The sequence below is a fragment of the Anopheles gambiae genome, chromosome 2, assembly GCF_943734735.2.
Source record: "Anopheles gambiae chromosome 2, idAnoGambNW_F1_1, whole genome shotgun sequence".
In the NCBI taxonomy this organism is placed as follows: domain Eukaryota; kingdom Metazoa; phylum Arthropoda; class Insecta; order Diptera; family Culicidae; genus Anopheles; species Anopheles gambiae.
The window spans coordinates 1,943,445-1,970,062 of NC_064601.1; the positions used below are offsets into that span (position 1 = coordinate 1,943,445).

Below are 26,618 nucleotides of genomic sequence, written 5' to 3' on the forward strand. Positions count from 1 at the left end.
GCGTTTAATGGTATGGTGACATTTTTATCCCGGGCACGCCTCATCTCTAGCACGAAAATGCGTGTGAAGAAAATCAAGATAGTGTGATGGAGGAGGAGGAGGAGGAGGAGGAGGAGGAGGAGGTGGTTCACCCACTGTGGCCGAAGCTCGATGACGCGACGGGGTGTCAAATTTCGCAGCTCGTCCTCATCAAAATGTTGTTTCCTTCGCCATAAGGTTGCCGTTACCTTACAGTCGGGTGCGCGCGCCCATCACGGTGCGAAAATGCCCGTCAGCACAATTTTTTTCTCTTCTTTTCCACCCCTCGGTCGACTATTTCGTTGGCCATTGTTCATTGAGTCCAAAGTTTAGGCGTTACCTCACCCGCCATCATTCGCACGCTGTGACCGGTAGCCATTTTGTGCGGTGCGGAAGCGCCAACGTCGTCGCCCGGGTCGTCAAGGGAAACATTCTCGGCCTACGTGCAAGCAGCAGCACACGGGTAGTAGCAAAAAAGAGAGAGAGAGAGAGACGCTTTCTTGTCGTGCAAAACCTGCCTTTGGCTTGGGATGAGATCGAAGCACGTTCTAAATGGGGACTGGAAAGCGTAAACCGTGGCCGCGCGGTGTACGGGCGTTTTAAAAGTAAAAAAGAAAAAAACAACACAAAAAAGCACACACACACACACACACTGCAATTGCTACGGACAAAAGAGAGCCATCGTCTCAGCCTCGAAGGCAAAACGTCAAGCACCAGCACTGCAGGACGCATGGCATGGGCCCCGATATTTGTTTATCGTCCCGCTTCCCAAGAAAATGACAACAGCAGGCGCTGCTTGATGCGTTGCCACCGTCGCCGGCCGTCGTCAACGGTTGCGCTCTTCGCCCTTTGCGCCCTTTGTGAAGCACCATTAGGCCTTAAATGTATGACTGAGGCCCTCGAAAAAGCCTTTCCACCTTCAATCGTGATTGCAGCCAGCATACCCCCAGACACACACACACACAGGTCTCGAGTGCGTTAGGCAGAAAAGGGACGAAATTATCGTTTGCCCAGCCATGCAGAAATACGCTGCAGTACGGAGCGAAACAAAAGCGCACACGACATCGTGCGCCATGCGTGTATGTGTGTGTTTGTGTGTGTGTTTGTGTGCAGCCATCAAGGGTCTACGTCAAGGGAACACCGGCATCGTGCACCTGCTACTACTGCTGCTGCTGCTGCTGACTAGCGCGTGAGTGTGTCCCGGGCTTTCAGGTGAAATGTGTTGATTTACAAAAAAAGAAATGCTCGAGCGAAACGACTCCCAAGGGGTCACGGAGGCGAATGGATCAGGAGGAGAGATAAAAAAATATTGATGTCGATCATTATCATTACATCGTTGGAGAGCTTACATTCCGCAAATAAAATGATGCTAGGAAAAAGGCCGGGAAAATTCATTCCATCCATTCCGTAAGCAATCCACCTTGTGAGAGTGAAAGCGAGCTAAATTAAGCAAGAGAGAAAGCCAGCAACATAGGTTCATGTAAGAAAAAGCGGTGATTGAATGGAACTACGGAGACGGAAACGTACGGCGCAGCAAAAACCTTTTTCACATCATTCCACCAGGATAACGATGACAATGTTGTCGATATATTGGGTCGCTCTCCGTGTGTCCGCCACGTTTCGTTCCGTTCCGTTGCGGGCGCGGCAGGTGTTCGCTTCCCCCTTACTTCCCCTTTTCCGTGGAGCGATGTGTTGGAAAACGATGAACACGATGCTAGACCGGACCGCTGCACCGCTTGGCGCTTGACGGCTATCCTTGCTCTCCTTAGGCAGTAGTATATATCCAACGATGTAGATACCGAAATAAAAACCCTCTACTAACCCAATCCGTCCAGCCACATTCGCCACAGCCGTTCGCAAATCGGAGGAGGAAACCAACAAAAAAACACACACCACACACACACACAGGAGCGTAGGTGCACACGAGGGCCGAGGCAATATTTTTCGCCGACGTTGACTCATAAATTATGTATGAGCTATTCCCATCGCACTACGATGCATCATTAGTCTGGGCGGGGGGAAAAAACAAGGGACAGCGAAGTGGAGGTAAGGTGAGATGTTCTGTGCTGCGAAGCAAATACAAATACGGCCCCATACACGGTCCCAGACCAGCACCTGGCCGCACCTTTTAGGATGCTTTGCATGGTTGCAAGTCATTGAGGGAAATGCCGGGCTAGCGTTAGGTATACTGATTTTTTTTTCCAATTTTCCATCACGATACAACCAAACGAAGGGTAAGAAAATGCTGATGCAAAAGGAGACAAGAGGGCAGAAGGAGGGATTCCCCGTTCCAATGCACACGGTAACGAGAGTGATGCTTATCGAGAGTTTTTTCGTCCTGCTTTCGCTATATTGACTCTTCCGTTACATCACTGAGCCTGGGAGGGGGGGAGTATTTTCTTTCCCCCGTCGGTGCTGGCAATTACAGGCAGTGCAGAGATTCTTGAGAAGCCAAAGCGCCTCATCAACAAATAATCTTTGAAAATTGCGATGGCGTTTTTCCCCCCCCCCCTTCGCCGCTTTCGCTTCACTTTTAATCTCCCCGTTATTTAAAGCAGCCCTTTTTGCGCCGTGCACTGTGACGTTCTGCGTCAGTGGCGTTGGTTGGCGCCTCGCTAACGATGATGCTGGCACCTTTGCGCAACCGTGCGCAAGCATTAGAGTCAAGCAGTGCTTTTCTTTCCAGTCCATTTTCACTGACTCCACGTTTAATTACATTTTCACTGACTGAAACCACCACCAGAGGCAGGCCACCAGCAAACACAGCTGGCGAGCTGGCGGGCTTCTGCTGCTGGGGTTCTGCATCCCGCCCGATAAGGGTTCCTCGCTCGCTGCTCGTCTTTAATTATTTTCTACACGCGCATTAGGCAAATTCGCTCGGCATGACAAACGGCTGAGAAATGCAATCGTAGAAAAATTACCACCACGGGGGGGGGGGGGGCTGGCGAGCCACTGGCTTTGGGCTCTGGCAACATAAAATTTAAGCACTTGTCCGATTTTGGCGCGGCTCGGATGGATGAGTTTTTCCGAACCATCCCAAACAGTTCTAGGCTTTGGTGTGGTGTCCACCATTTTGTCCTGCCAGTGTGGTTTGGTGCTTCACCCCCCCCCCCCCCCTCCTCCCTGGGACGCTAATTCGGACACTCAAATTTTATTTCCGTTTTCATCGTCTAATAGCCATCCGTTACAGCTGCGCTGGTCGTTTCATTCCTGTCCGTCGCAATGGCGTCTAAATGGCAAGATGATGGGCTTGCCTGGGGGAAGGGATTAAGAAGTAAAAAATCACACTCACACACACACACACACACACACACACACACACACACATTAAATTAGACCAGCGCCATTAGAACAAATCGGACTCGGTAACAATTTGGAAGCAGTGGAAGCTTTAAAGGTGACTTGCCACTTTTTTGTTTGTAGCAAACTCCCACTAAAGCAATCTTTTTGTGTGTTTAGAAGTGAATCGGGCTGGGAAACAATCGGACGGTTTAAGAATTGTTGCTTTTGTTCTCTGTGGGAAGGGGGGGGGGTAACTACTCCCTTAGTCCCTGCGTCTAATACAACGCAAAACGACCCTTTTCACGCGGCGAAAAGTGCTGTTAGTGTGTGTGTGTGTGTGTGTGTGTGTGTGTGTGTGTGTGTGTGTGTGTGTGTGTGTGTGTGTGTGTGTGTGTGAGTCTCCCTGAGAGTGGCGTGCAATGAGTTGCATTAACCCGTGTGTTGTTGAATTTTCACTCTACTAAAAGCCCCCTCCCCCCCCCCCTCCCTTCACTGAATGCTCTTTGTTTTCGAAACGCACAAATCGTTCCCTTTGACACCCCCACACATCCCCCATTTATATGTGTGTGTGTGTCAAAGATAAAGGAACACAATCCTGCCAACAAACACGAACACGGCACAACGATAACGTGCCCGAAACACGCGAGCCTTCCCTTCGCACTTGCCCGGAGCGCTTCTTATATTCCGCTACCGGAAGGTGTGGTACATTGTCCGCACAACACACAGAACTCCCCGAAGCACGTGGCCATTGTTTTGTGCGACAATCGTCCAACCAACTTCCTGAGTTGGTCCCTCCCGTCAGTCTTACGTGACTGAGCGGGTTCATTTGTTCGTTCGCTTGTTCCTTCGTTCGCTTCATTCAAGAAAACACTACACGCGCCCAAAGTGTACGAAACAAATGTTATTGAAAAAGGAATCCCGGAAATCAATCCGAAATAAAAGCAGCGCCAAGGTGGAACAAATGAAATCTTCCAAACGAACACCCGACCGTCGTGCCGCCCCTTTTGTCGCACTAAACTGTCGCTGGGTGTGTTAATGTTCCCGAGGCGGAACTGAAACGACCCCACCGGCACGAAATGCCTGTCCAAACCGTCCAACCGTCCTGTGGTGGTCGCTGCCCATCTGACTGAGATTGAAACGGAAGGTTCGCCACAGCTGGGCAGGTTCCGTGACGCTACGACGGACGGACCAACGGTCAATGGACCAACCAGGTAGTTCCAACCAGTTGACGGTTCACAATTTATCATCCGGCTGGGCTCTACCTGTTCGGTGCGTTTGAGTTATGCTATGCTTCATCGGGGTTGGACACCTTTAAAAGGGGGGGAAGCGGCGCGCGCTCTGACCGGCAGCATGGGACGGGACGTGGACGCTAGTTTCCTCCAAATGAAAATGTAAATTCATCCCATGATTGATGATATTGTTTCGAGTTTGATCTTGTTGCTCGCTGTCTCGGATCGACCATTTGAAGTAGTAGCAGCGCATTACTCAAACTGGAGGGTAAAATACATATTTAGACTGCCCAAGGAGTTTCTGAGTGATTAGGCAAGCTTCAGGAGACGGCTTGTGGTAGGAAAGCGGTTGGAGAAAAAAACCGTTTTCCTTATAAATATAAAAAAAAACCTTCTCAAGGTCATATTAGATTTGTTGTTTCCCACGGGATGTGTAGTTTTAGCCCTTCCAATTAATGCACACACATACACATACACACATGCTTCTGGTACGCTATGCTATTAGCAAGTTTTTCCCCCCGGTTGCTAAGGAAAGCAAATAGGTCGAGTATCCTCGCCCTCTCACTCTCGCTCTCTCACTCGCTCTCACTCTCTCTCGCCATACGCTTCTTGTTATCGTGTGCCATCAAAAGCCAATCTAAATTTAAATTTCCTAATGATGATCACTCAAGAATCTTGCTCCTTTTGACAATGTTGGCTTCCTTTGCCATTTTGCAACGAAAGAAGCCCCAAGTCACTCGAACGTCGCCTCGCCATCCAGGTATTGACAGTGTGGCTGGCTGGCTGGCTGGCTGGCCCTACAGAAGCCCCTACACCAAAATGGCAGCAGAAGGTGAAGTTTCTCATTGCTTAAAGGCCACGATCGCTATCGGGAAGGCCACAAGCAGCCGCAGCAGCAGCAGCAGCAGAGCTTCTGTACGGCACCATAACTACCACAACAACAACAATTTGGCAACAAGAAAACATCCCCCAACGGCTGTGCGGAGCGGGGCCCTTGGCTGGTATTTTTACAGCACCGACCGCGCCACCGGCCCAAGGAGCAATTTGCATATATTTAACCATCCAATTTATCAACTCAGCCGAAACAGAACAGTAAACAGATCCATTTGTTACAACAGAACGTCTGTCCTGTGACGACAACGACGACGACGACGACGATGGCGAGGAAAATCGGACAGCCTCTCGGACGGACGAAGGCGCATCTTCCCGTCAAGGATGGACGAAAACTGTGCCTGTCTCTGCATAAAGCATACGGCACCATTAATCAAACAATCACACCCTGGGACGAACACACACAGCCGTACCCCACACAAATACAGCTCAATCCGGGGCCGCCAGATGCCACTGACCACTGACACTAAAGTCACACACGAGTCGGAAGGAGTAATGGATGAAGTTCCCTTTCGGTTCTGCCCGGTTCTGTGCCGGATGCGAAGTGATTGAATGGGAGAAATTTATCTACCAACTAGTACCAGCAGCAGCAGTAGCAATGGCGGGTTCGCAAATAAACTAAGTTGCGCCGGGACAGTGGCTTTAAAGCTGAGCCCTTTCACCCGCTGTCGCTTTAATATCACTTCCACGGTGAAAAGTTTCCGTCGGAGTAGCGCCAATAGACTGAATGGATTAACTTAAGGAAATGGGAATCGGAAAATGGTCTTTCGGTGTCGTTCGGTAGACCGATTTAATGTATTTGGGGGGGCGGCGGGAGGTGCGAATAGGCTGGCGAGAATCTATCGAACTGCCGATGGTGAAAGCTACGCTCCATTAACTCTTCATAATTAACGAAATTGACGGTTTCTGTTGAAGGAATTAACAGCGCTTCTTCGCCGTTTTCGACGCCGTAGACAGCGCGACGAGCGAAAGAAAGAAAGAGAGAGAGAGAAAGAGAGAGAGAGAGAGAGAGAGCGAGGAGCGTTTTAAAATAATTAAAGCATTTCCATTCCGGTGTTCCGGGTGTTGTCTCCATTTGTCTCCGCTGTCTCATTTGGCCTAGTTCCGACTGCAGTTCTTGACGGCTCGCTAGGAGAATGCGGGCTGCTAGAGCTACCCTTTTGGTTTTCACAGAACCAGACTACATTTAAATGTATTCTCGCTTTGCTGCACTTTTTTGTGTACAGTTCGCGCTTAAGTCGACACAAACAAAAGCAAGAAAACCGAAATGGAACTTTCTTCTTACGACAACTCACCGACTTTGTTCCGGGCCGGGCACTAGCAAGGATTCCGACTTTACACGGGCTGCAAACCGAGGAAAACCGCGTCTCGACTTATTTAACGCCTCAGTTGCTCCCTGCTCGCTTCACCCGGCGCAGCTTTAGCTCGAAGAAGCCAACCAACGAAAACCCAACACTTCTGCCAGCGAAAACCAACGCCACTTCAAACTACGTACCCTTTCCCACCCAACCCGGCCAATTTCACAGCTGGCTGGGGTCACTTTTGTTCCCATTTTGTTCAGAATGCGAGTTTCACAGCGAGTGCCTGAGCGTGTGCGCCATTTCGTCGTTCGCCTTTCATTGCGCTGCCCGTTGACTTGTGCCCGGTTTGCACATTCCGATTCCGGTCGCGAGCTGGAAGGGCTTCTGAGACGACCGGGGTGAGGGTGAGGGAAGCTTGCAGTGGAAACTTTTGTGGCCCCCGAAAAGCGTACTATTACCATCAAACTGGTGAAAATGGTTTGTGCATACCACGGTGATAGTAAACGTTGCCATGTTCGAATGCCATGTTTTACTTGGAAAAGCGAGACCAACTTCTTGTGCGTTTCCTTCGCGCGAAGAAAATAGACATGTTGGAAAAGGGGAGAAATGGGTTAATTTTAAATAAACATGCAACCCTTCTTTAAGTCAACAGCAATGTAGCAGCTTTATTCACTTTGCCGATTTGAACCGTTATTAAAAATCGCTTCCCGGTGAAACAGGTCGTTTGATCAGGCGCTATTGATGTTGTTACCGCGTCCTGTCGGTCACCGATTAAATCGAGCAAATTGTTCCCTTCCATCCCTATGCACCTTTGCTTCACAATCGCTCTCTCTCTCTCTCTCTCGGGAAACGATCCACTTCCAGCGGAACAGCCACCACCAACCGGTGAGCCACGCCCTATCACCATGACCTTGGTGGAGTTGAACCCAGCATTTGAAGCGTTTGTCGGACTGTCGGTGCTGATCAAAAGAGAAGGAAACCAAAGGAGCACGGTGTGGCTTCTTTCCTCAGAAACAGCCTCCAACAGGAAGGGGGGAGAAGGTACAACCGCCAAACAAAAAAAGGCCTTCCAAACCTGGAAGGAAATTGAACGGACAAAGATTAATGATCGACACGGCGGCGAGTGTTGTTGCTGGTGTGGCTGCTACTGCTGCAAAAAGGAAAACATCCATTTCTTCAGCCGGGCCTGAAATCGGCTTAAAATTTACTGTCCGCCAGACCAGACCAGACGCAAGGACGCGTGGATGCGGATTGGGGATAGCTCCGAAATTCCCTTATCGTGTCTCTCGGGTCTCCAATTATCACGAACTAAACATAAACTCGCACTTTCACCGGCTCGGGCGGATAGGACGGATCCTTTTTATTTTATTTTATTATTGTGCTCGTTGTTGTGGAGTTTTTTTTCTTTCTTTCCCTGTCCGGATTTGGGGGCCACTGGGAAAACCCAACGAAAAACCAAATCAAACTGAACTTTGTCGTCGTAGTAGGCGATGCCGGTAACCTAAGCGGTTGTCGGTGGGGATCCTTTTTTCCCCTCGTTTGCTCGTACTTACTGTCGCTTCACTGACCACGTTTACAAGAGCATTGCGGACATCCATTGGGAGTATGTGTGTGTGTTTGTTATCCGATTTGGAAGGCACCAGAATAACGACTAGTCCCCAACTAGCGCCCATTCACTGCGTATGCACAATTGTCCCTTTTTGCCTGTTGTTGCACCTGAATTCTCAGCTCGTACACACACACCCCACAAACACGTTGCTGCTGTGTAAGTGTACAATACCATCAAGGTCATGCAGAGAGAAAGAGAGAGAGTGAGGTGGGGTGGAGGAAATCTCAAGCCTAACTGCCGACACCAACACATCTCCTGGGAGGTGCACTATTGCTACAATCTTTTTCCTCGCTGCTTTCAACACTTGCCAACCGGACAACAACAGCAACAACAGCAAAACAGCCTGCGGGTCCGGTGTCCCTGGGAAATGGAAATCTGAGAGTTTTGTTCTGTTCTTTCTGCGGCCTTTTTTTTGGTGTTTAGCTGCTCGCTTCGACTAGGAATGCAGAAGGAGGCGAAACTTTACGACAATGAATCCATCAGTATCCCACGGGGAAGAATATTCTCTGTGCGTGGTTTTTTGTTGTTTTGCCCTTCTTGCATGGCATGCTGCGTCTGAACGCATTAATCTTCCTCCATCCTGCTGAGTGTGTGTGTGTGTGTTGATATTTAGCACCAACAGAAAAACGGGAAAAAAGAGAGAAGTAGAAAGAGGAAAATGCGTCATCAAGGCAAAATGGCAGCAAAACAAAACTTTCCATCATTTTCCCAATTGTGTGTGTGTGTGTGTGTGTGTGTGTGTGTGTGTGTGTGTGTGTGTGCGACTCTCTCGTCTTCGTCACATTACAGATGATGATGCTGATGTTGATCGGTGATGCTGGGTGCTCATGATGATGGGTGGTTGGGAGCGATTCCGTCAGTTTCAGCTAATGCCAAACCCCCATCCCCATCCCCACCCTGCGCTGCTGGTGTACACGGAAATGTTTCGCCTCCTTAAGAGCCCTCAGTTGTAGGAGTTTTGAGCGATGTCCTCCGAACACGCCCCGTGCTCATTCTCAGCCTATTACCACTCAACGCGCAGCGTTTATCAGAGTGTGCCCCCTCCTCCCGCCCCTTAAGGGCCATTCTGTCCACCCCGTGTGCTCTGGGGCGTGTGAACGATTGCTGCAATGTGATTGTATGCGATTTTAATTAACTGCCCTCCCCTCCTCCCGCGGGACCAATTCACGCGGGGACCCAAAACCACCCCGGGACGGACGAAAGCAACTGTGTAAACGGTTCACGGTGGCAAAAACTCCCACATTTTCGGCCGTTGTTTGCCGTTTTTTTCCCCCCGCTGTTTCCGCTGTCGTGTAGCGTTGCAGTGGGGCTGTTCCTACTTTCGGCTGGTTTTGGATGGTTCCAATTGCTTGCGATTTAAATCTTTGCCAGTGTGTTTCTTCGTCCTTTGGTCGGATTGCTTTCGGTCGACACTTTTCGCTCATTTTCCTCGGGTGTTTTGTGTTTCATTGCTTTCCTCCCCATTCTCCTTCTTCCTGCTAGGAGTTGCATGGAAGTGAAACAAAAACACTCCCCAAAAATAAATCTACCCCGCGTTTGTTTTTTTTTTTGGTTGCCACTGCCAGGGGGACGATTGTTTTACTTTCCCATTTTCCAGTCCATCGGCAACGAAGAAGGTCTACGAATTCATTAAAGCAGACACGGTAGTTCAGGGAATCGGGAACACAAAGGGGGGGAGGGAGGAGCTTTGGGCTACTAAATTAACGAACAAAAAACGAACGGAAAGGTACACACTTTCATCGACTTTCACGGGCTGAATCGATAGATCTTTCGATGGTGCGATGTCTTACGCTTTGTTTATGGTCCCCCCAAGAAAAAATGGTACCTTTCCGGACAACACAGAAACACACACACACACACACACACGTTACCAACACTCGTCACGCTATTCCCTTCTGGGAAGGCTGTCCCTTTCGGAAAAAGGCTAACCCATCGGTTCAATATCCACCGACATTGAAGGGCCTAAATCTGGACGCCACAATTCACAATCACAGACTCGTCAGTTCCTCTCTCTCTCTCTCTCTCTCTCTCTCTCTCTCTCTCTCTCTCTCTCTCTCTCTCTCTCTCTCTCTCTCTCTCTCTCTCTCTCTCTCTCTCTCCTGCTTTTCGCTCTCTTTAATTAATTGCACATCAACGGATCAATTCTCGTTCCCAGCGCGATACGCTACGGTAGGCTCCCCGGTTAGTTCGAAGGTAATGGCTGCCGGAATATACTTTCTACGCCCTTTGGCGACCCACGCGCCACTCCGAAAAGAAACAAAAAAAAAAAAAGAAACACCGAACAGGTCCAGTGGCAAATGGTGAAAGCTGAAATAATTGAAAGATCTCAACGTGGATCGACAGCCCTCGATCGTTCCGGCGGGTGTGTGTGTGTTGTAATCCGTCTGAAACGGAAAGGACCGAGAACCGATGCGAAAGGTCAACCTGACTGATGCACTGCACTAAAACCGGTCGGGTCGTGGGAAACGGTAGTAAAAACTCTAATTAACGAAATAGGATTTTCGCCTCCCACTTCCTTATCGAGGGGAGGCGAACTTTTGTCACCCCCTTCAGCCAGCTACCACCTACCAGGGCCAGGGCCACCCTTAGACACCTTTCTAGTTTTCCTTTAGCAGCTTAAAGGACGCGCGTGTAGCACAATCGATAACTCAAACACGTCGCCTTTTTATGATGGCATAAATTACCTCTGATTGATAACACACACACACACAGCGAGTCTGGTTGGGGTGTAATATGGTGTGTGAGTGAGTGGGTTTTTGGTTGCGAGAACCACGAACCACGATTCACACGTTAGGGCCATCAATCACTGGATTAACACATTAAAACAACGCACATAAAGGCAAAGATTTGGCCATGAGGAAGGGTGGTTTGGGGGGGAAAATTAGTCCCCGAAACTGGACCACCGATAGTAGGAGCCGTCGAACCCCTCCCTCGCCAAGAGGGGTGCCATTCATCGGTCAAATAATAATCCTAACCATCTCGCACGAAACAAGAAAAAATGAAACAAACATAATACGACCCATGGACCCATTTTGGAGCAGTGTGTGTGCGAGGAGTGCTGCGTTTGGTAATAAAATGTTGACAGGCGATAGCTCGATAGCTGGCACGTAATAGGACCTGGGTGCTTGATGTTCCATGTCCTGCCAATAATGCTAGGTCGGTGCGATCAGGTCGATCAGGGGACGAAAGCGAAAGGTCGAAAAGACAGGTTCATTTTCTTTCTGCTTTTCCTCTCTCATGGTTGATTTTTCGATCTGTCGTTGGTGTGGTCCGTTGTTTTTCCGCATCTCCACCCAAACGGACCCGACGAGGAGGATTACATCATACGGCCCAGAGCCTCCTGCCCACGCACAGTCACACAGTCTCATCAACGGCACTAATCCCCCATTTGGGCCGGTGCCGATTGCCAATCAACCGACGCTGCTGGATGGACGACGCGCTGGCCCACACAGCCCAGTTGTGTGCAGTGGGTTCCATATCTCCCAACAACCTTCATCCCGTACGCAATATAACGTCCAGTGGTGCGCGCCGAAAGAGCGCCGGCCGTTCTCAAGAATTTTGTTACCATAAAAACACACACAGGCACACGTGAACAGAAACTAGTGCACGTTCGGGCGTCCGTGAACCGTGTGTTTGATTCCGCTGTGTGGCGTGTTGCGTACGGGCACCCTTGAGGCCCACGCGCGTACGCAGCCCAACACGTCCCAAACCTTCTGCGCCAGCGCAACCAGCATGCCTTCCGCAGGAACGTGACTCAATTACAGCATCCTGATAGAATTGATTTGACATTTATTGGTGTGGACGAATTGAAAAACCTGCTGCTGCTGGGTTCTCACATCGGTCCGTAATGCAATCGAGAGGTTCTCGTTTGGTGCGATAGTGCCTCCACAGCAAGAGCAACAGCAAAAAAACCCTTTCCCTTTGCTATTGTACACGTTTGTGCGATGTTTGGTAGTAGAGCACTTGGTGGTGGTCACGCTTTGGTGATAGTACGACAAACTTTGGTGGGCTGTGGGACGGGGACGGGTGAGAAAGGAAATGAATCCAACCAACTGAAACGATAAATAATTCCAGCAGCTAAAAAACAACCGCCACAAACGCTTACTCGCAGTGAAGTGAAGGGAAGGGAGAGCGTTGGCCAGCGTGTTATCAGCGCGGCGCATCAACTCCAACGGTTTCCGAGTGATGGTGAAGTGGACAAAGAACGAACGAAAAGGGCAGTCGGCCCAAGTCTGTGAGACGGTGTAGAGAAAGTGAGCATCGTTTCATCTGAGTTAGTGAATCTGCTTAAAAAACATCAAAGTGACGTCCGGCGTAGACGATAAGGGACAGTGGACAGTGGGTTCTCGGAACCGATTCCAAGTCGTCCCGTGTTGGGACGAAATTGACCGTTAATCAACCACCGGCAGTGAAAGTGCTAGAAAAACAAAAAAGAAAGAAAGGAAGAAAATAGCACCGCATTTCGGGTCCACCTTGCTCGTTGCTCGACTGCGGGAGAATCGTTGTAAAATAAATTCCAGTCGCGTTCCAACCCCGTGAACAAGTGCCCGTGTCATCGTGTTGCCGGTAGCAACCGTGTCACCGAGTGTGCCCGCACCTTGCGAGCAATCCCAGCAAACCGTTGTTGTGTGACCCAAGTGTCAAGTGAGCAGCTTAAAAAGGGATCACCCCACCAAGCACAAACAACCCACCCACGGTCCCTACGGAAAACAATCTTCTACTTCGGGTTTCCGGGTGGCCGGGGAACGAGTGAGTGAATCTTCGGCGTGGTGAAAAAGTGTAAAGTGAGCGAGTGAGGAGATATTTGTGCAAACACCGGTAGCAATCCGGGGCCGGAAGGAGCTTCCGCTCGGGCGGAAATTAGCAAAACCACAGCAGAAACGGTGGCCGATGACTCGAGTCGCAGCTAGGACAGCCCATCGGAAGTGCAAATGCAACACCATGAACGCAAATTTGCCGCTTATTGCAGCGTTTATCAATTTTATCGTCATTTGTTTCGCAGGTAAGTACCGCCCCGGGTGGGTGGGTGAGCTGGAACGGTATTTTGTGGTTTTAAACGCTTGTCTTGAATGTCATTCCGACCTTCACCACAAATGACCGCTGTTTTGGTGGCATGCAGAAGTGTTGTTGCAGTCGCTGAATGTACCGCGTTACAGTTCGCCTCCATTAATGCTTCTAAAATATTCACCAAGTTTGCCGTCCGTCGGTCCATTAACGGGCGCACGATCGGAATGAAGCAATCGTACTTGGAAAAATGGACGTGGAAACAGGATTTCATGCATGCCTTACCTTGGGCTCGCTCGCGTACAGGAAAACGTTCATTTGCACGTCACGAGCTTCACTTGTGTGTTGGGGAAAAAGGCGTTCCAGAATATGTGTTGCACAGAGCCGGAAAACTCCATTCCCAAGCTCCGTATGAATGTTAATAACGGATACGGTGGCCTTGCCCCCTGTACTCACCTGTATCGCACTCCCTTCTCCTTCACAGACACGCTCAGCCCCGAGATGCAAATGTACTGGGAAAACCACATGGTGCAGCCGTACTTCGATAACACGACCAAGCGCGAAGTGACGGCCATCGCTGGACAGACCTGCCAGCTGCATTGCCGTGTAAAGAGCCTCGGCGACCGGGCGGTAAGTAGGGAGGGATGGGTGGTTTGGGGTTCAATGTAAACCACGTACTCACGGTCGTTTGCGTACTCGTACTGGTCGTACTTTCCCCTTCCAGGTATCGTGGATTCGCAAGCGAGATCTACACATACTGACGGTGGGCATTCTCACCTACACCAACGACCAGCGCTTCCAGTCGCTGCACACCGATGGCAGCGACGAGTGGACGCTGCGGATAACGTCCCCCCAGGCCCGGGACTCGGGCGTGTACGAGTGTCAGGTGTCAACCGAGCCGAAGATCAGTCAAGCATTCCGCGTGAACGTTGTCGGTACGTGTCGCTCACTGCTGTTGTTGTAAGCCTGAGAAGAAACACACACACACCAAACAAACCTTTCCTTCTAATTAACGAATACCGTCGCCTATTCTTTTCAGTCTCGAAAGCGAACATCCTGGGCAACTCGGAACTGTTCGTGAAGAGCGGCAGCGACATCAACCTGACCTGCGAGGCGCTCCAATCGCCGCAACCGCCGTCCTTCATCTACTGGTACAAGGGCGGCCGTGTGATCAACTACTCACAGCGTGGCGGCATTAGCGTGCTGACCGAGCAGCAGACCCGCACCAGCCGGCTGGTCATATCGCGCGCCTCCCCGTCCGACTCCGGGAATTATACCTGCGCGCCGAGTAACTCCGGTAAGTAAGCTTCCCGCTGGCTCGTACACTCCGGCTATCTTTGCGACGCGGTGAGGGGATTGTAAATTGCGCATGAACGAGCGCATTTATGCGACATGTTGGCAGGCAGGCATACCTTTTGTTGTTCCCCGAGAATCCCGAGTTGCTTGCCGAACGGTCCCCGTTATAGTTGGGTGGCCACGTTTGTCGGTCTTGCTGCACCGATGCAAATTGTCAATTGTTGGCAACGTATCAAAATCCAACCCAATGCCGGAATGTATGTGTGTGACACACGACATAATTCGCTTCGTTTGCCTTGGCCGGTGCAGTTCCGAGACCGGGCGTGTGTATGCCATCGTGACCACCACCAGCACGGGAGCTCCACTTTATCGAGCACGGACTGCAACGGGACGCGCACACGTGTAGCAGCCATTCGCTACACCATAATCACCTGCACTGGATCCTGCGAAAGATCCAGTTGGAACGGAGCAGCATCAACGATTCACGATTCCACTAGTGGGACTAGTTGGGGATATATTACGGTTCGTTTAAAAATTTTATGCACAACATTAAATGCAGTTTATATCGACGTCACCGTGCTGGATGGGTTGCTTTACCCAACGGCAGCACGCAGCATGCTCCCAGTTGTGTTTTCGTGTATGTGTGTGTTGGGGTGTGGCAAGGACTCGTATTCGTTGATTTCTGCTTTCATGGCGCCACCCAAAGAACCAAAGGATCGAGTCCGAGTGTGTACGGTACGGGTACGTTACGGTAACGACAAGCGCATCAAGAAACTTGGTGAGCCAAACCCAATTTATCGTATCATTTCCGAAGCACTCGCACGCGCTTGGCCACAGAGAAAGCCCGCCTCCCGATGAACCACACTGGCAAATGGAAAAATAAGAACTAGCATCTCCGGTCCCCACCTCGAGCCATCCAAAAGCTCCCCCGGGAGGGCGTATGATGGCAGCAAATAACCTGCTCCTGCTGCTCCAGCAAATGGCTATAATCTTCGTGCCATATGAACTACAGCAACCCGTTCGAATGCTTTCTCCGAGTGGTGCTGCTGCTGCTGCTGCTCCAGCATCTCACGGTGGCCGATCGTAAAGATTACGAACCGTGCTACCCAAGCCCGCCCGGCTCTGGTTGGCAGTTTATAGCGCATTTGGCACGCTGCTTTATGCCCTGATGCCTCCCCGTTCGACGAGCACGATCCCCAACTGGCAGCGGGTGTCCCGAACGATGATGAGCATCAGCGGCCGGGGAGCAGGAGCGGCGCACTTTAAATCCACCCCATAAGCTTGGCAGGTGATAAAACGCCAAAAGAAGCCGCCACCCCGGGGGGAGAGTGTGTGCGCGCGCGAAGAAACTACACTACACCGACCACCGGCAGGCAATGAATTTAATGAAGTTGTTTCAACATCGTTACGCGAAGCATCATCCTCCACTGGTGTGGCGTGCTGCACTTCAGCCGTCCCTGTCGTGCCATTACTGGCACAGATTTAACAGATACACTAATCCATCCATGGCCACACGTCCCACAGTGGGGTGGACAAATTCGCCAAAAAACAACACCGCGAACGTTATCCCCTTGGCGTGGCGTGGATATTGAACGCCGCACACAACCATGCCCGAACGCGCCCGAGCCCGTCTTCTCTTCTAGTTGCCGTAATCGCCGTATAAAAGTCCTGACTGCCGCGACGCACTACACTAATGGTACTAATAGTATGCGCATAATAATTAATGAAAAGCCCCTCGCTCTTTTGACCTAGCTCGACGTTACCGCGGGACCGCGGATGATTGTTTAGTGAAACTTGTTTGACCTCCATTTTTCTACAGCCCTTCTCCTCCCAGCTAACAATAGTCTTCACCTGTTCTCTTCACCCAACTTTCAGATTCGGCCAGCGTGGTGGTGCACGTCATCAAAGGAGAGCATCCGGCCGCGATGCAACACGGAATAAATGGCGCTAACGTGGCACATTCATCAACATATGTAATTATCAGTCTAAACGACTCTATTTCCCACCGTCAATCCATGTGACCGTTCAAACCCCACCCCCCCCTCTCCCCTTCCCTCATCCTCCTAACGCCACATGTCCCGGGATGCTCCCGGGCGAGGTGTAGCAGGGTGCCTTAATTAATTTATATCCTACGATCCCTTTCCCACCTGAACGCCTGAACGGTGCGGGGTCAAATGGCAGAAATGTCATGTTACGCTTAAATGACATACTTTTTTAAAATTATCTCTCTTCTCTTCTCCCCTTATGATGCCCCTCTTGCCGTGCTCTCTTGTTACCTGTGTACCTGTGCACATTTCAACCCCCCCATCTCGGTCGGTCCGCTGACAATCTGGGCCGGAAAAGCAGATAGTTATGGCGATCATATCGGCCTGTTTGCAGCTTCTTCTGCTCGTACGGAGGCCAACGCAGTGGAGGGCGGAGTGGCCGGTCGTGCGATAGGTAAGTGTTTCTGCCGCTTTGGAAGGCTCGGACAGTCGGGGTTAGGTCAACATAATGTGATTAATTTACATCGGTTATCGCTTATGTGCCCGCCCACCGGTGGGCACATTGCCGGTGGGCTGGAAGCGAATTAAGCTGTGGCGTCACATATATCGACCATTTAGCACTGATAGGGAAGGAAAGGGGAAAAGCGTGTGGCCGGTGGTAGGTAGGCAGGTTGGGAACGATATCGAACCGGAAACTGAGCCCCCGCAAGGCTCTCGTAGCCCTGGGATCGGCTACCGAGGCTTATTGGATTTGTTGCTTTGCTGAGCTAATATCAACAAGCGAGCCAAACTGCTCCCAGTCCGAGTTGTTCGCTTCGGGTGTGCTTCCGCATCGAACTATACACCCCCTTTCGGGTAGTCCGGTTTCTGTTTTCCTTCCAAACAAAGTGTCCAGGCCGGCGAACTTGCTGCTGCTGGTGGTGGTGGTGGGTTGAAACTCATTTATTTAAACTATACGCTGTTGCTCGTTCGACGAGCACGAGGACGAGGACGACGACGAGGACGACACTGATCCGCCGCCGTTCGTTTGGGAAAACAAGCGTAAGAACGCTTTGCCGGGGTAATGGAAACAACGTGCAAAAAGTTGTGTTTAGCTAAAGATTGATTAACCGGTGGAATTTAACTAACCCTGGGAGCGGGTTGGCTCGCAAGATAAATTGCCTTCCAACCAGCGCCCAAAGAAAATAGATCGTTCAAAGGAAAACGGTGGCGGTGGCGTTCGATCAGACGGTTAGCAAACATACCCACCTCCCCTCCCCCTTCCGGGTATCGGGAGTGGATAGAGAACGGTCTGCTAGTTCTTGAAATTAATACAGTTAGTTCAAACACAACGTAGCAGCTGTTTGTGTGGGTAAAAATGATCAGCCAAATATTAAACGGTGCAGTTCCAACTCACTACCACGCCGATTCGGGGCCAGCGAGCTTGCTTAAAGCTCGATTTAAAGCTGATCATTGGACCACCATTGGTGTGGGCAATGGCGAATAGGGATGATACCGTTTGTAGTCTGCGTGTGCCAACGCGTCCATTCGCATTCCGCATTCGATTCGGGGAGTCGGCATCCAATTTCCAGCAATTGCACCGCCAGGAAATCACGATACTTCCCTGTGTGTAGGTTTGCTTTCACCGTGGGGGGAGTAGAAATCCTAGAAGTCTAATCGTGGCTGTGGGAATGTTCTCCTTGCTTCCATGTTCATCCTCCTCTTAGGCGACGCGCTTCAATTTACGGGATTTTGCTAATGAATCCTTCGCCCGATTCCATTCATACACGGCTCCGTTCGATCGTTGGCATAGAATTGACGAAGAATTGAAGAATGTATCAAACACACATATATACAGATACAAACACACACACACAAACGTAATGAACAAACTTATCGCTTCTATTCCGTTACGTTTAATTTCAGATAAGCTACGGGAAATGCGAAACCATCTACAAAGTATTCAGTAACATCAAGCGACAGCCAACCCTCGTCAGGGCTTGCCTCCTCATTAACCCTCCTCCTACGATTAGACACCGGGGTGGTGGGTGGTCGGTGGCAGGAGTGTTAGCTCCAAGACGGTCCCCTCCGTGCCAACGAACGAACGAACGAACGAAGGATGTGTTTGTGTCGGCATCTCTCTACCGTAACACTGGAATCCATCTCTCCATCCGCATACGTCAAACGACAGCCCTCTAAGTACACGGATAACAGGGAAGGAGGGCAGAAGGAAGGAAGGTTCCAAAGCATCGAATGAATGTATCAACGAACGTGATGACAAACCACGTTGGGAAAAGCAGCGCGCAAGGGCAGCTGTACTTGCAGGTGAGTCCCCCTTACGAGGACTTCCGGTTGTAGTTGGCGGGATCTCGTTCGGGTGAAAGCAAAAAAAAAAAAAAGAGCGACCCTAAACACTGTGGCCACAGAGCGTCATCGAATCGAGGCGTGGAGATAACTAAATTCCACCGTGTCAAAGCTGAGATAATATCCTTCGCGCAAGTAACACACAAACACACCTGCCATCGCGCATTCTCTCCATTGGCTGCAGCTGGGGAGAAGATCGTGTGTGTGTGTGTGTGTGGGTCCTCGACGATAGCGCACCTAAGTCTCAGCAGGAGGCAGCAGCACCAGCAGAGATGATGAAAGCATCCTTTTCGCCTGCAGACCTGATAAAAAGATAAACATGAAAAGAAAACAACACCTGAAGAGACGACCCCGTACCTAAGCGCACTGAATATGACATACTGACACTCCGGTTCCGTTGCGTTGTGTCCTTGTTGGTCCTCTGCACCTTTGCGTTGGTAAAAACTCGCCCGACTTCGCAACATCTTCAAGGACGCCAAAGTCGTCCTTTCAGCGCTGTATCTATACTGCCCCCTCGAGCTCCTCGATCACGTACGTACGTACGAGTGTTGTGGCTGTTGTTTTATCCCGCTCATAGCCTACTAGGCGGGGATTTGCCCGAGAGAGAAGCGCACCGTATGCACCATCACCATCGCAAGTTGACACGAATTGCGGGAAGATTTGCTGCCGAGCTTACACACGTGTTGTGGTGCATGTGTCGCGCAAACGAGACGCATACGCGCGGTACTTTGTATGGGAGCTTTGCTGATTTCACTCGAGACATTGCCGGTGTGCTGTCGTGTGCCCGTACACTCAACGTGGTTAGGGATGTTGTGCCCTTTCTATCATTCTTTCTTCCTTACACACACACACACATAGAGACGGACAGACGTTGGAGCTCGAGTCGAAAACTTTATCATACACCGTGTATGACGAAAGCTTTGGGGAGTTCGCCAAATTCGCCGACGACTTCGAAAATCCTTCCTGGAGCGGCACCACGCGGTGCGGTACGGTGTGAAAGTTTTCCCACCTAATGGGTATTTCGCTTACTCCCCAATCTCGCTGTGTGTGTGTGTGTGTGTGTGTGGGTATGAGTATGGCTGCTATTCTGCGGGATAGCTTAACATAACATTAACAACACAAATCCTTCTGCCCAACAACCGGGAGCCCAACACCTTGGGGAGGAAAACGCTTCGAGTGCAGTTTGGTGGGATAAAATTGTACAAAGTTAAAATAAGGATCGATAAATTTAAATCAAACCCCCGCTAACTTTTTACATCACTCACACGAGCGAAAGTTGGCCGTTCGGTTCAACCGAGAACGGCGAAAAGCGGGGTGCGTTCTCGCGTGCCCTCCGACTCGCCCATTCTCTCCCTATCTACGATGAATCAAACCCAGGAGTGCAAATATTGTGCTCCCACATGTGGGTTTTTTTTTCGCCCAGCTCGCCACCTCGTTGAGAGAGAAAGTGCAGGAAAAATAAGTAAAATAAATAACATCTTTCCAAATGCTCCCGCTGCCGGCTGGAGGGAAAGCGTTTGAAATCGGCTTACCTGAGGGCGCAACAACACACCGCGAATCGGAGAACAGCGCGAATAAATCATGGACAATGGGCCGAGCGAGCACCAAGACCTCCCCGTCCCCTGTCCCCTAAGCGTATGTGTTATTTACCCAACACGGGTAAACGCACCGCGCAAGCAGCTTTCGCGAAAGTCCATAATAAAAGTCGTAACAAAAGACGCAATCGCTCGGAAGTTTTCCCTCGGTACCCAATACTTGGAGCTAAGGCAAGACCGGCCCAGACCAGGCGCACCTGGAAAAAAGGGTGCCCGGTGGGTTCGGAACTTTCGTCGAAAAACAGAGGGTCGCTCTACATTCGAATTCAGCGAAATTGGTCGCACTGCGGTTGCCGTGAAAAGCGCTTTTCTTCTTCCAACTGGGGAAAGCTCATTCAAAGAAAGGGTAAGAAAAAAAAGAGAGCGGAAAATCGGTCACAAAAGGCAGTTTTCACGAATTGTTCTTTCCCTTTCTTTTTGCCATCGAGTAAGGGTCCACATCGAGAGTGACATTGCTCATCATTCATTAGTTTCTGCCTGTTGTTTGCTGTGGCCAACCTTGCCTCCTCTCCCGCCCCTCTCTTTATCCCATCCATTTCCAAAAAACCACTGTAAATAACGATGTAAATATCAAAAAATCCTACACATGGCACCACAAGCACCCGGTGACACCATGGAAAGAAGGCCTACTCTGATCAGAGAAGCAGCAGAGTAGCAAGAAACACGTGTAGTAAGACAGGGCCGCTCAGTCAGCACAGGGCAAAAACGAAACAAAATACAGTCAAACAGGAATGCTATGGCAACCAAAGCGGCCCCCCTCCCCCCTCCACCCCCTTCCGGCTGCGACGGTGGCGTGGCACTTTTATATGGTGAAAAATATGAAACATAATAGTCAATACTGAGAAAAACGGGGAAAAGCGGGGAAAAAGAAAGAAGAATTTAACACAGAAGAAACACAAAAAAAAGCAAATAGCAAATGAGATGGAAGTGTGTAAAGTGGGGAATGTTTTAAGTACTATTAGGTTGAATAAATGAATAAAATGAGAAAATTGATAAATACCGTAACGATCTGGAGTCGGTTTTCGGCGTCGGTTTCATTACTTCGGTGCACCTTTGCTGCTGCAAACGCTTGTTTCGGAGGAGATGCTAACCAGAGAATCCCAGAGAAAAGGAAAGAAAGAAAAGCTCAAGCCCCCGAGATACGATGACAATGGTGACGTGAAGCGCAGCCTCCTTTTCCGACGATGGAAACGATGGAATGTATGTTTATTTATGAAGCTTTATGAATTCTCGTTCTACTCATGCATAAACATACAGTTCTGTTTCGTTATTTTTATTTTTTTTATTTTGCGCAATTCCATCCCACTACTTGGTACATTCTCGACGAGTTTCCCGTGACCTACTACTTCCGCTTGATGTCAAAAGTCCCCTTTATCCTGGGGGGTGGAGGGGGAGAACCGGGACACGTTTCATCGTTATGCCGATTTCAGGGATCATCAAATCCACTTGTAGAGGAGCAACGGACGGAAGGCCAGCAGCGTGATGAGCCTTGTTATCGATTTAGCCCTAATGAAGATCGTCCTTACACTCTTCTCGCGTGTCTGGATCCTGGATAAGGTTTTGAAAATTCTCAAAATACATTATACTGTGCCCAGTGTGCTGGAGTAATGGTGCTCTTTCTTTCCCTAGCCGCAAAGCTCCTGGTGAAGGCAACTTTGGGCAATCTTTTCAAGTGCAGTGAATTGTTTTTGAACGCCTTTGAGATCGTTGTTGGTCGGATGGGGTCGGTTGTGATTACATTGAATATTCAAATGTCACCCCGTGCGGTGATTCCTCTTGCTCTGTGGGAGGCATGCTGCTCATCATCCGAAGATGCATGGAAAGAGGCACGGAAACATCTTCATGTACGAAAGGCTTCATGCATCCGCACGTGATTGGGTGATGGTGTAATCTACAATTTTAAACAATTTACACACAATTTACTTTCATTCGGGGCGAAACAAAGGCCTGTCACTACTTCCGGAGGAAACACAACCACAGTGAGGTGTAGCGATTTGTAAATTCCTTCCCACAGAGAACTTTCAGTAGGGTAAGACACGTCCGGGACGGTTCAATCGTACACATTGGCCCGATACTATTTATTTAGTCAGCTGCACAGGTAAGCAAATTGCCGTCGTCGAGCAATGACGAGACTGTTGGTAATCATCGAAAAGCACTACCGTCTGTAGAATCTATCGATCTGCATGGTTAGTAACGATTTAACGCGTAAGTTTTATGTTTTGAATACACTCGGTTTATTAACAAACAAAAATTAAAAGTAGGACGCTGTACCGTCGAGTACCGTCTATCCGGCTGTCCATATATCCTTGTTATTGAGAAATGACACAGATGACATTGCATGCCGAGGAAGATATTTGAAAAAAGTAGTAATTACCTAGATTTAAAAAAAAATGTGTAGCAAATAAACAAATAGTAAAACGTCGATTATACGGGTAGCTTGGGACCGAGCGGTAGCCGGTTAATCGGTTAATCATTAGTAAAACATTATTTGAATCATTAACTATAGGTTTAACAATTGTTCATGCACACAAATGAAGCTCAAACCTATCGCTAGACACTAAAAAGCTGCACACAAAATATTATTTAGCAACTAGACCAACGCTGCAAATGTTCGCCACGCTTGAATCAGCTGTCTAATTTATGCCCACGGTTAAGCGGCCCGCCGGTTAATCCTCTTCGTATAATCGATGTTCTACTGTACTTGGACTCACTATCCATGTCATTCGACAATTCGGATAAATGGCGTTCCACTTTAATAAACAATATAAAAACACACAAAAAATTAGGACTATGCCCCGCACACGAAACGCACCGTAAGCCCTACACAGCCTGATTCACACTAATTCCTTTTGTGCGCTCTGCACAAACTCACAACACAAAGCGCGTGTCGCTAGCCTGTGCGTCGTAGTGTGCGTGAACGCAACGTCCAGCGATCGAGCGCAACTGCTACGACGAGTTCAGGGCTCGGCACGCCTGTCCACAACAGCGATGATTAAAGAAATAGCTGCAAGTGATCTTCGCTGTGTTTCTATACTTTGATCAGCATTGAGCATTAAATAAAAGAAAAGCATCATCTTGGAGTTGAAATTGTACTGAAATCTTGAGCAACAAAATTAAAAAAAAAACTATGAAACGATGGCATCAAACTTTTCCAAGCATTTCAAGGAAAGAAAATACGTTGCTTTAATGCAACTGTACAACAAATGAGATGACAAGAGCGATACTTCGAATCGTTTGGTTTTAACCCAATGTGTACAATTCTAACCTTGCCACGTGTAACTTCCTAATCAGCTTGACCCACTCAGACCCCACCCCCCTTCATTCCGTATTATTACTGATAGTAGAATGTAGGCCAACAATATAAACTTTGCTGTCAAGTCAAAATGTCAAGTCTAACTACAATATGTTGATATAGTTGTGTTTTCTATACTAGTACAATTTTTATTTTAACCACTTTTTTTTCGCATACGGAAATATGATGATAACCAACATCCGCCGCTTTGGACATCGTGGCTATCAAAAAAATTCTCTTAATTTGATAACGCTCGCTCGCTATGAATGCTTGCTATGACGACATTTCGAAATTGCCTGCATTCTGAGCTGTTCTAGGAAAGATGAGTCGCTCATTATTGATAAACTGTCATTACTCATATTTTATATGATTTACGGATTCAAAACAAATAGTTGAGCGTTACACTGATTGCCATCCATCAATTATGACTTTTTCTGGCTATATTTCATATAACTTAAATAACCGTATTGAGTGTATATAACAGGTGTGCTTATTGTGGTCTTCCTCACTAATACACCGACACAAGATTTGGCAATTTGTTGCATAACCAAATCTAGTGTGCCTTGAAAATAAAACGGTGTCTCGCAGAAATGGTAGATGGCGTTGCTCTGAAGAAGTAAGAAGAAAGAAGCCTACAACTTAATTGACGTCCAGTTATAGCATTAATATGCACTTGATGGCATGACGTGTGTTTACAATTTTATTTTACGAAAGCACAACAACTCTGATAGACTGTAAACATCCCCTCTTTGTATAATAGTGATAACACGTTGATCTCATTAAAAAATCCCAGTCAACATTCCTTCATTATTCGGATTTCTGCTGATAGAGCAATGGAGCCAATGAAGCTCCCCTCAGATGAAGGTTATGTATTATCAGCTCGTTTTTTCTTTTTCTTTGACTCATTAAACTTTATATTGAAAATAAATCCTAAAAATCAGTAACAGTTCAAAACACACGTGTATGCATTCATACATATTTAATAGGATGAATACGACATCTTTGAATGCTGTGTATATCCTGCTTCGGCATAGTGACATTTTCCCTCTGTCTTGAAACAAATAAACTCTCTGGTTTATTGCCAGTAACTGCAGCACCATCGCTTTATGTCTAGTAGTATTAATGTATATTAATTTCACTTTATTATTTAAACCACTTCCCATCCCCATCCCACACGGTGTTATCATTTCACTGAACCTACACGTTTATTCTGCTTCACATGAGCTTCACTTGCCTGCTGGTCCCAGTTTGATAATCGAACGTTGAATTTGGCAGACAAAACAATGCCATACGTTTCTCAACGACTCGAATAAATCTTCACCATATTACATACACAGGATTGTAGCATTTTTCGTTTCGAAGGAAATTTCGTCGGAAATCGTTCATCATCTTATTTGATACTTACTTATACTTACTTACAAACCATAAGTGAGGCCAACCGACTATGTATGACAAAGGTATGTATTGGACGAATTCTCCAAGACGAGTGCCACAGTTCCTGCAACGACGCAATACAAACAAATAAACGGATTGCCTTACATCGTTAAACACGCACTACGGACACGCGTACTGGACTATTCAAGTGGATGATGCAAACACTCTGAGCACACTAGTGATGGGCGTTTCGGAGCGCATCAACGGCTGCGGAGCCTTCTCCGCACCCACGGCTCCGCTTCAACGGCTCCGGACTAACGGTTCAATAGAGACGTATGATAGCGTAAAAAACGAATAAATCTTCTCGCAAGTATGGAAGCTTATTTCAAAGAAGTTCAGAACTTATCTTTTTTTTTTAATTAATTCCTTTTAACATGAAATACTCGGTTATTTACGGATTTGTCTCGATTGAAACCGCTTTGAAAAGGTTTTGTTTATGGTCCACTGTGTTGAAACCAGCTCTGGAGCCGTGGGTGCAACCGAAACTCCTCAAATAGTTTCGATTTTGTTCATAATTTGTAAAACCTGCATTACATATTGAGCCACTTGTTATGTAAAATAGAATATTCGCGTTTTAAGGCGGCATATTCTACTAGACAATATCTGTTAAACCACCCAGCTCCGGAGCCGTTGGTTCGGAGCCGTTGGTTGCGGAGCCGCCTCCGGAGCCGCTTAGCCCATCACTAGAGCAAACACTGGGATCATATGGGAAAAGATTCCGAGAGTTTTCCGATCGCTTTGCGCAGCAGGCTGGCTGAGATGAACGAGCTTATCTCTATAGCGTTAGTTTGTCTCAAACTCTTGTGCGACAATGTTGTGTGGGAAAACACCAACAGTGCCATACAACAATTGTTCAAAGCCAAAAATAAAACGGAGAAAAAGGAAAAAAAAACAAAACCTAAAAAAGTGCTCATCAGTGTTTCTTTTGCTAATCATACATTAAGAAAGAGATAATAAACATAAAAAACCGGAAGTCGTCATCATTTAATTACTCTCACTGCTTGGTTCTCACGTAGCTGCGTTAAACATATAATTTAGAAAGTGCGAAAAAAACAGATTAAGTGTTAAAGCATACTGTAAAAATGCTGTACAACATAAATGAAGAGGATACTGCTCGTATCAAGAATGATCTGCTTAATAGTTTTCGATTAAAAAGATTAGCTGAATTCACACAAATCATAAATCGAACAAAAAATTCTGCACTAAAACAAGCCATCGTACAATCTGTGTTTGAGACTGTTTTGACACAGCCAAACAGTAAAACATATCTACAAGCATGTCTAGCTCATGGAGCTCGGGTTAATAAGGTAATAAGTAATGATGCATAGTCCGTTCCACA

At 48.3% G+C, this 26,618-nt stretch overlaps 1 protein-coding gene across 16 annotated transcripts in view; it reads left to right on the forward strand.

Moving 5' to 3' along the window:
* LOC4577455 (hemicentin-1) overlaps nt 1-26,618 on the forward strand; it is a 39,460-nt gene that overhangs the window by 2,795 nt on the left and 10,047 nt on the right. For 10 of the 16 annotated variants that reach the window (XM_061647265.1, XM_061647266.1, XM_061647270.1 and 7 more), the window contains exon 1: nt 25,417-26,586. Coding sequence is in view for 11 of the 16 variants with exons in the window: in XM_061647268.1 (XP_061503252.1) it covers nt 26,362-26,586 (225 nt within the window). In the remaining 5 variants the exon portion in view is untranslated. Of the gene's footprint in view, nt 1-12,404; nt 13,333-13,818; nt 13,965-14,058; nt 14,270-14,373; nt 14,632-16,505; nt 16,604-16,976; nt 17,070-18,520; nt 26,587-26,618 lie in introns of those variants that run through there. The other 6 variants (XM_061647272.1, XM_061647277.1, XM_061647275.1 and 3 more) reach the window with 2 other exon arrangements.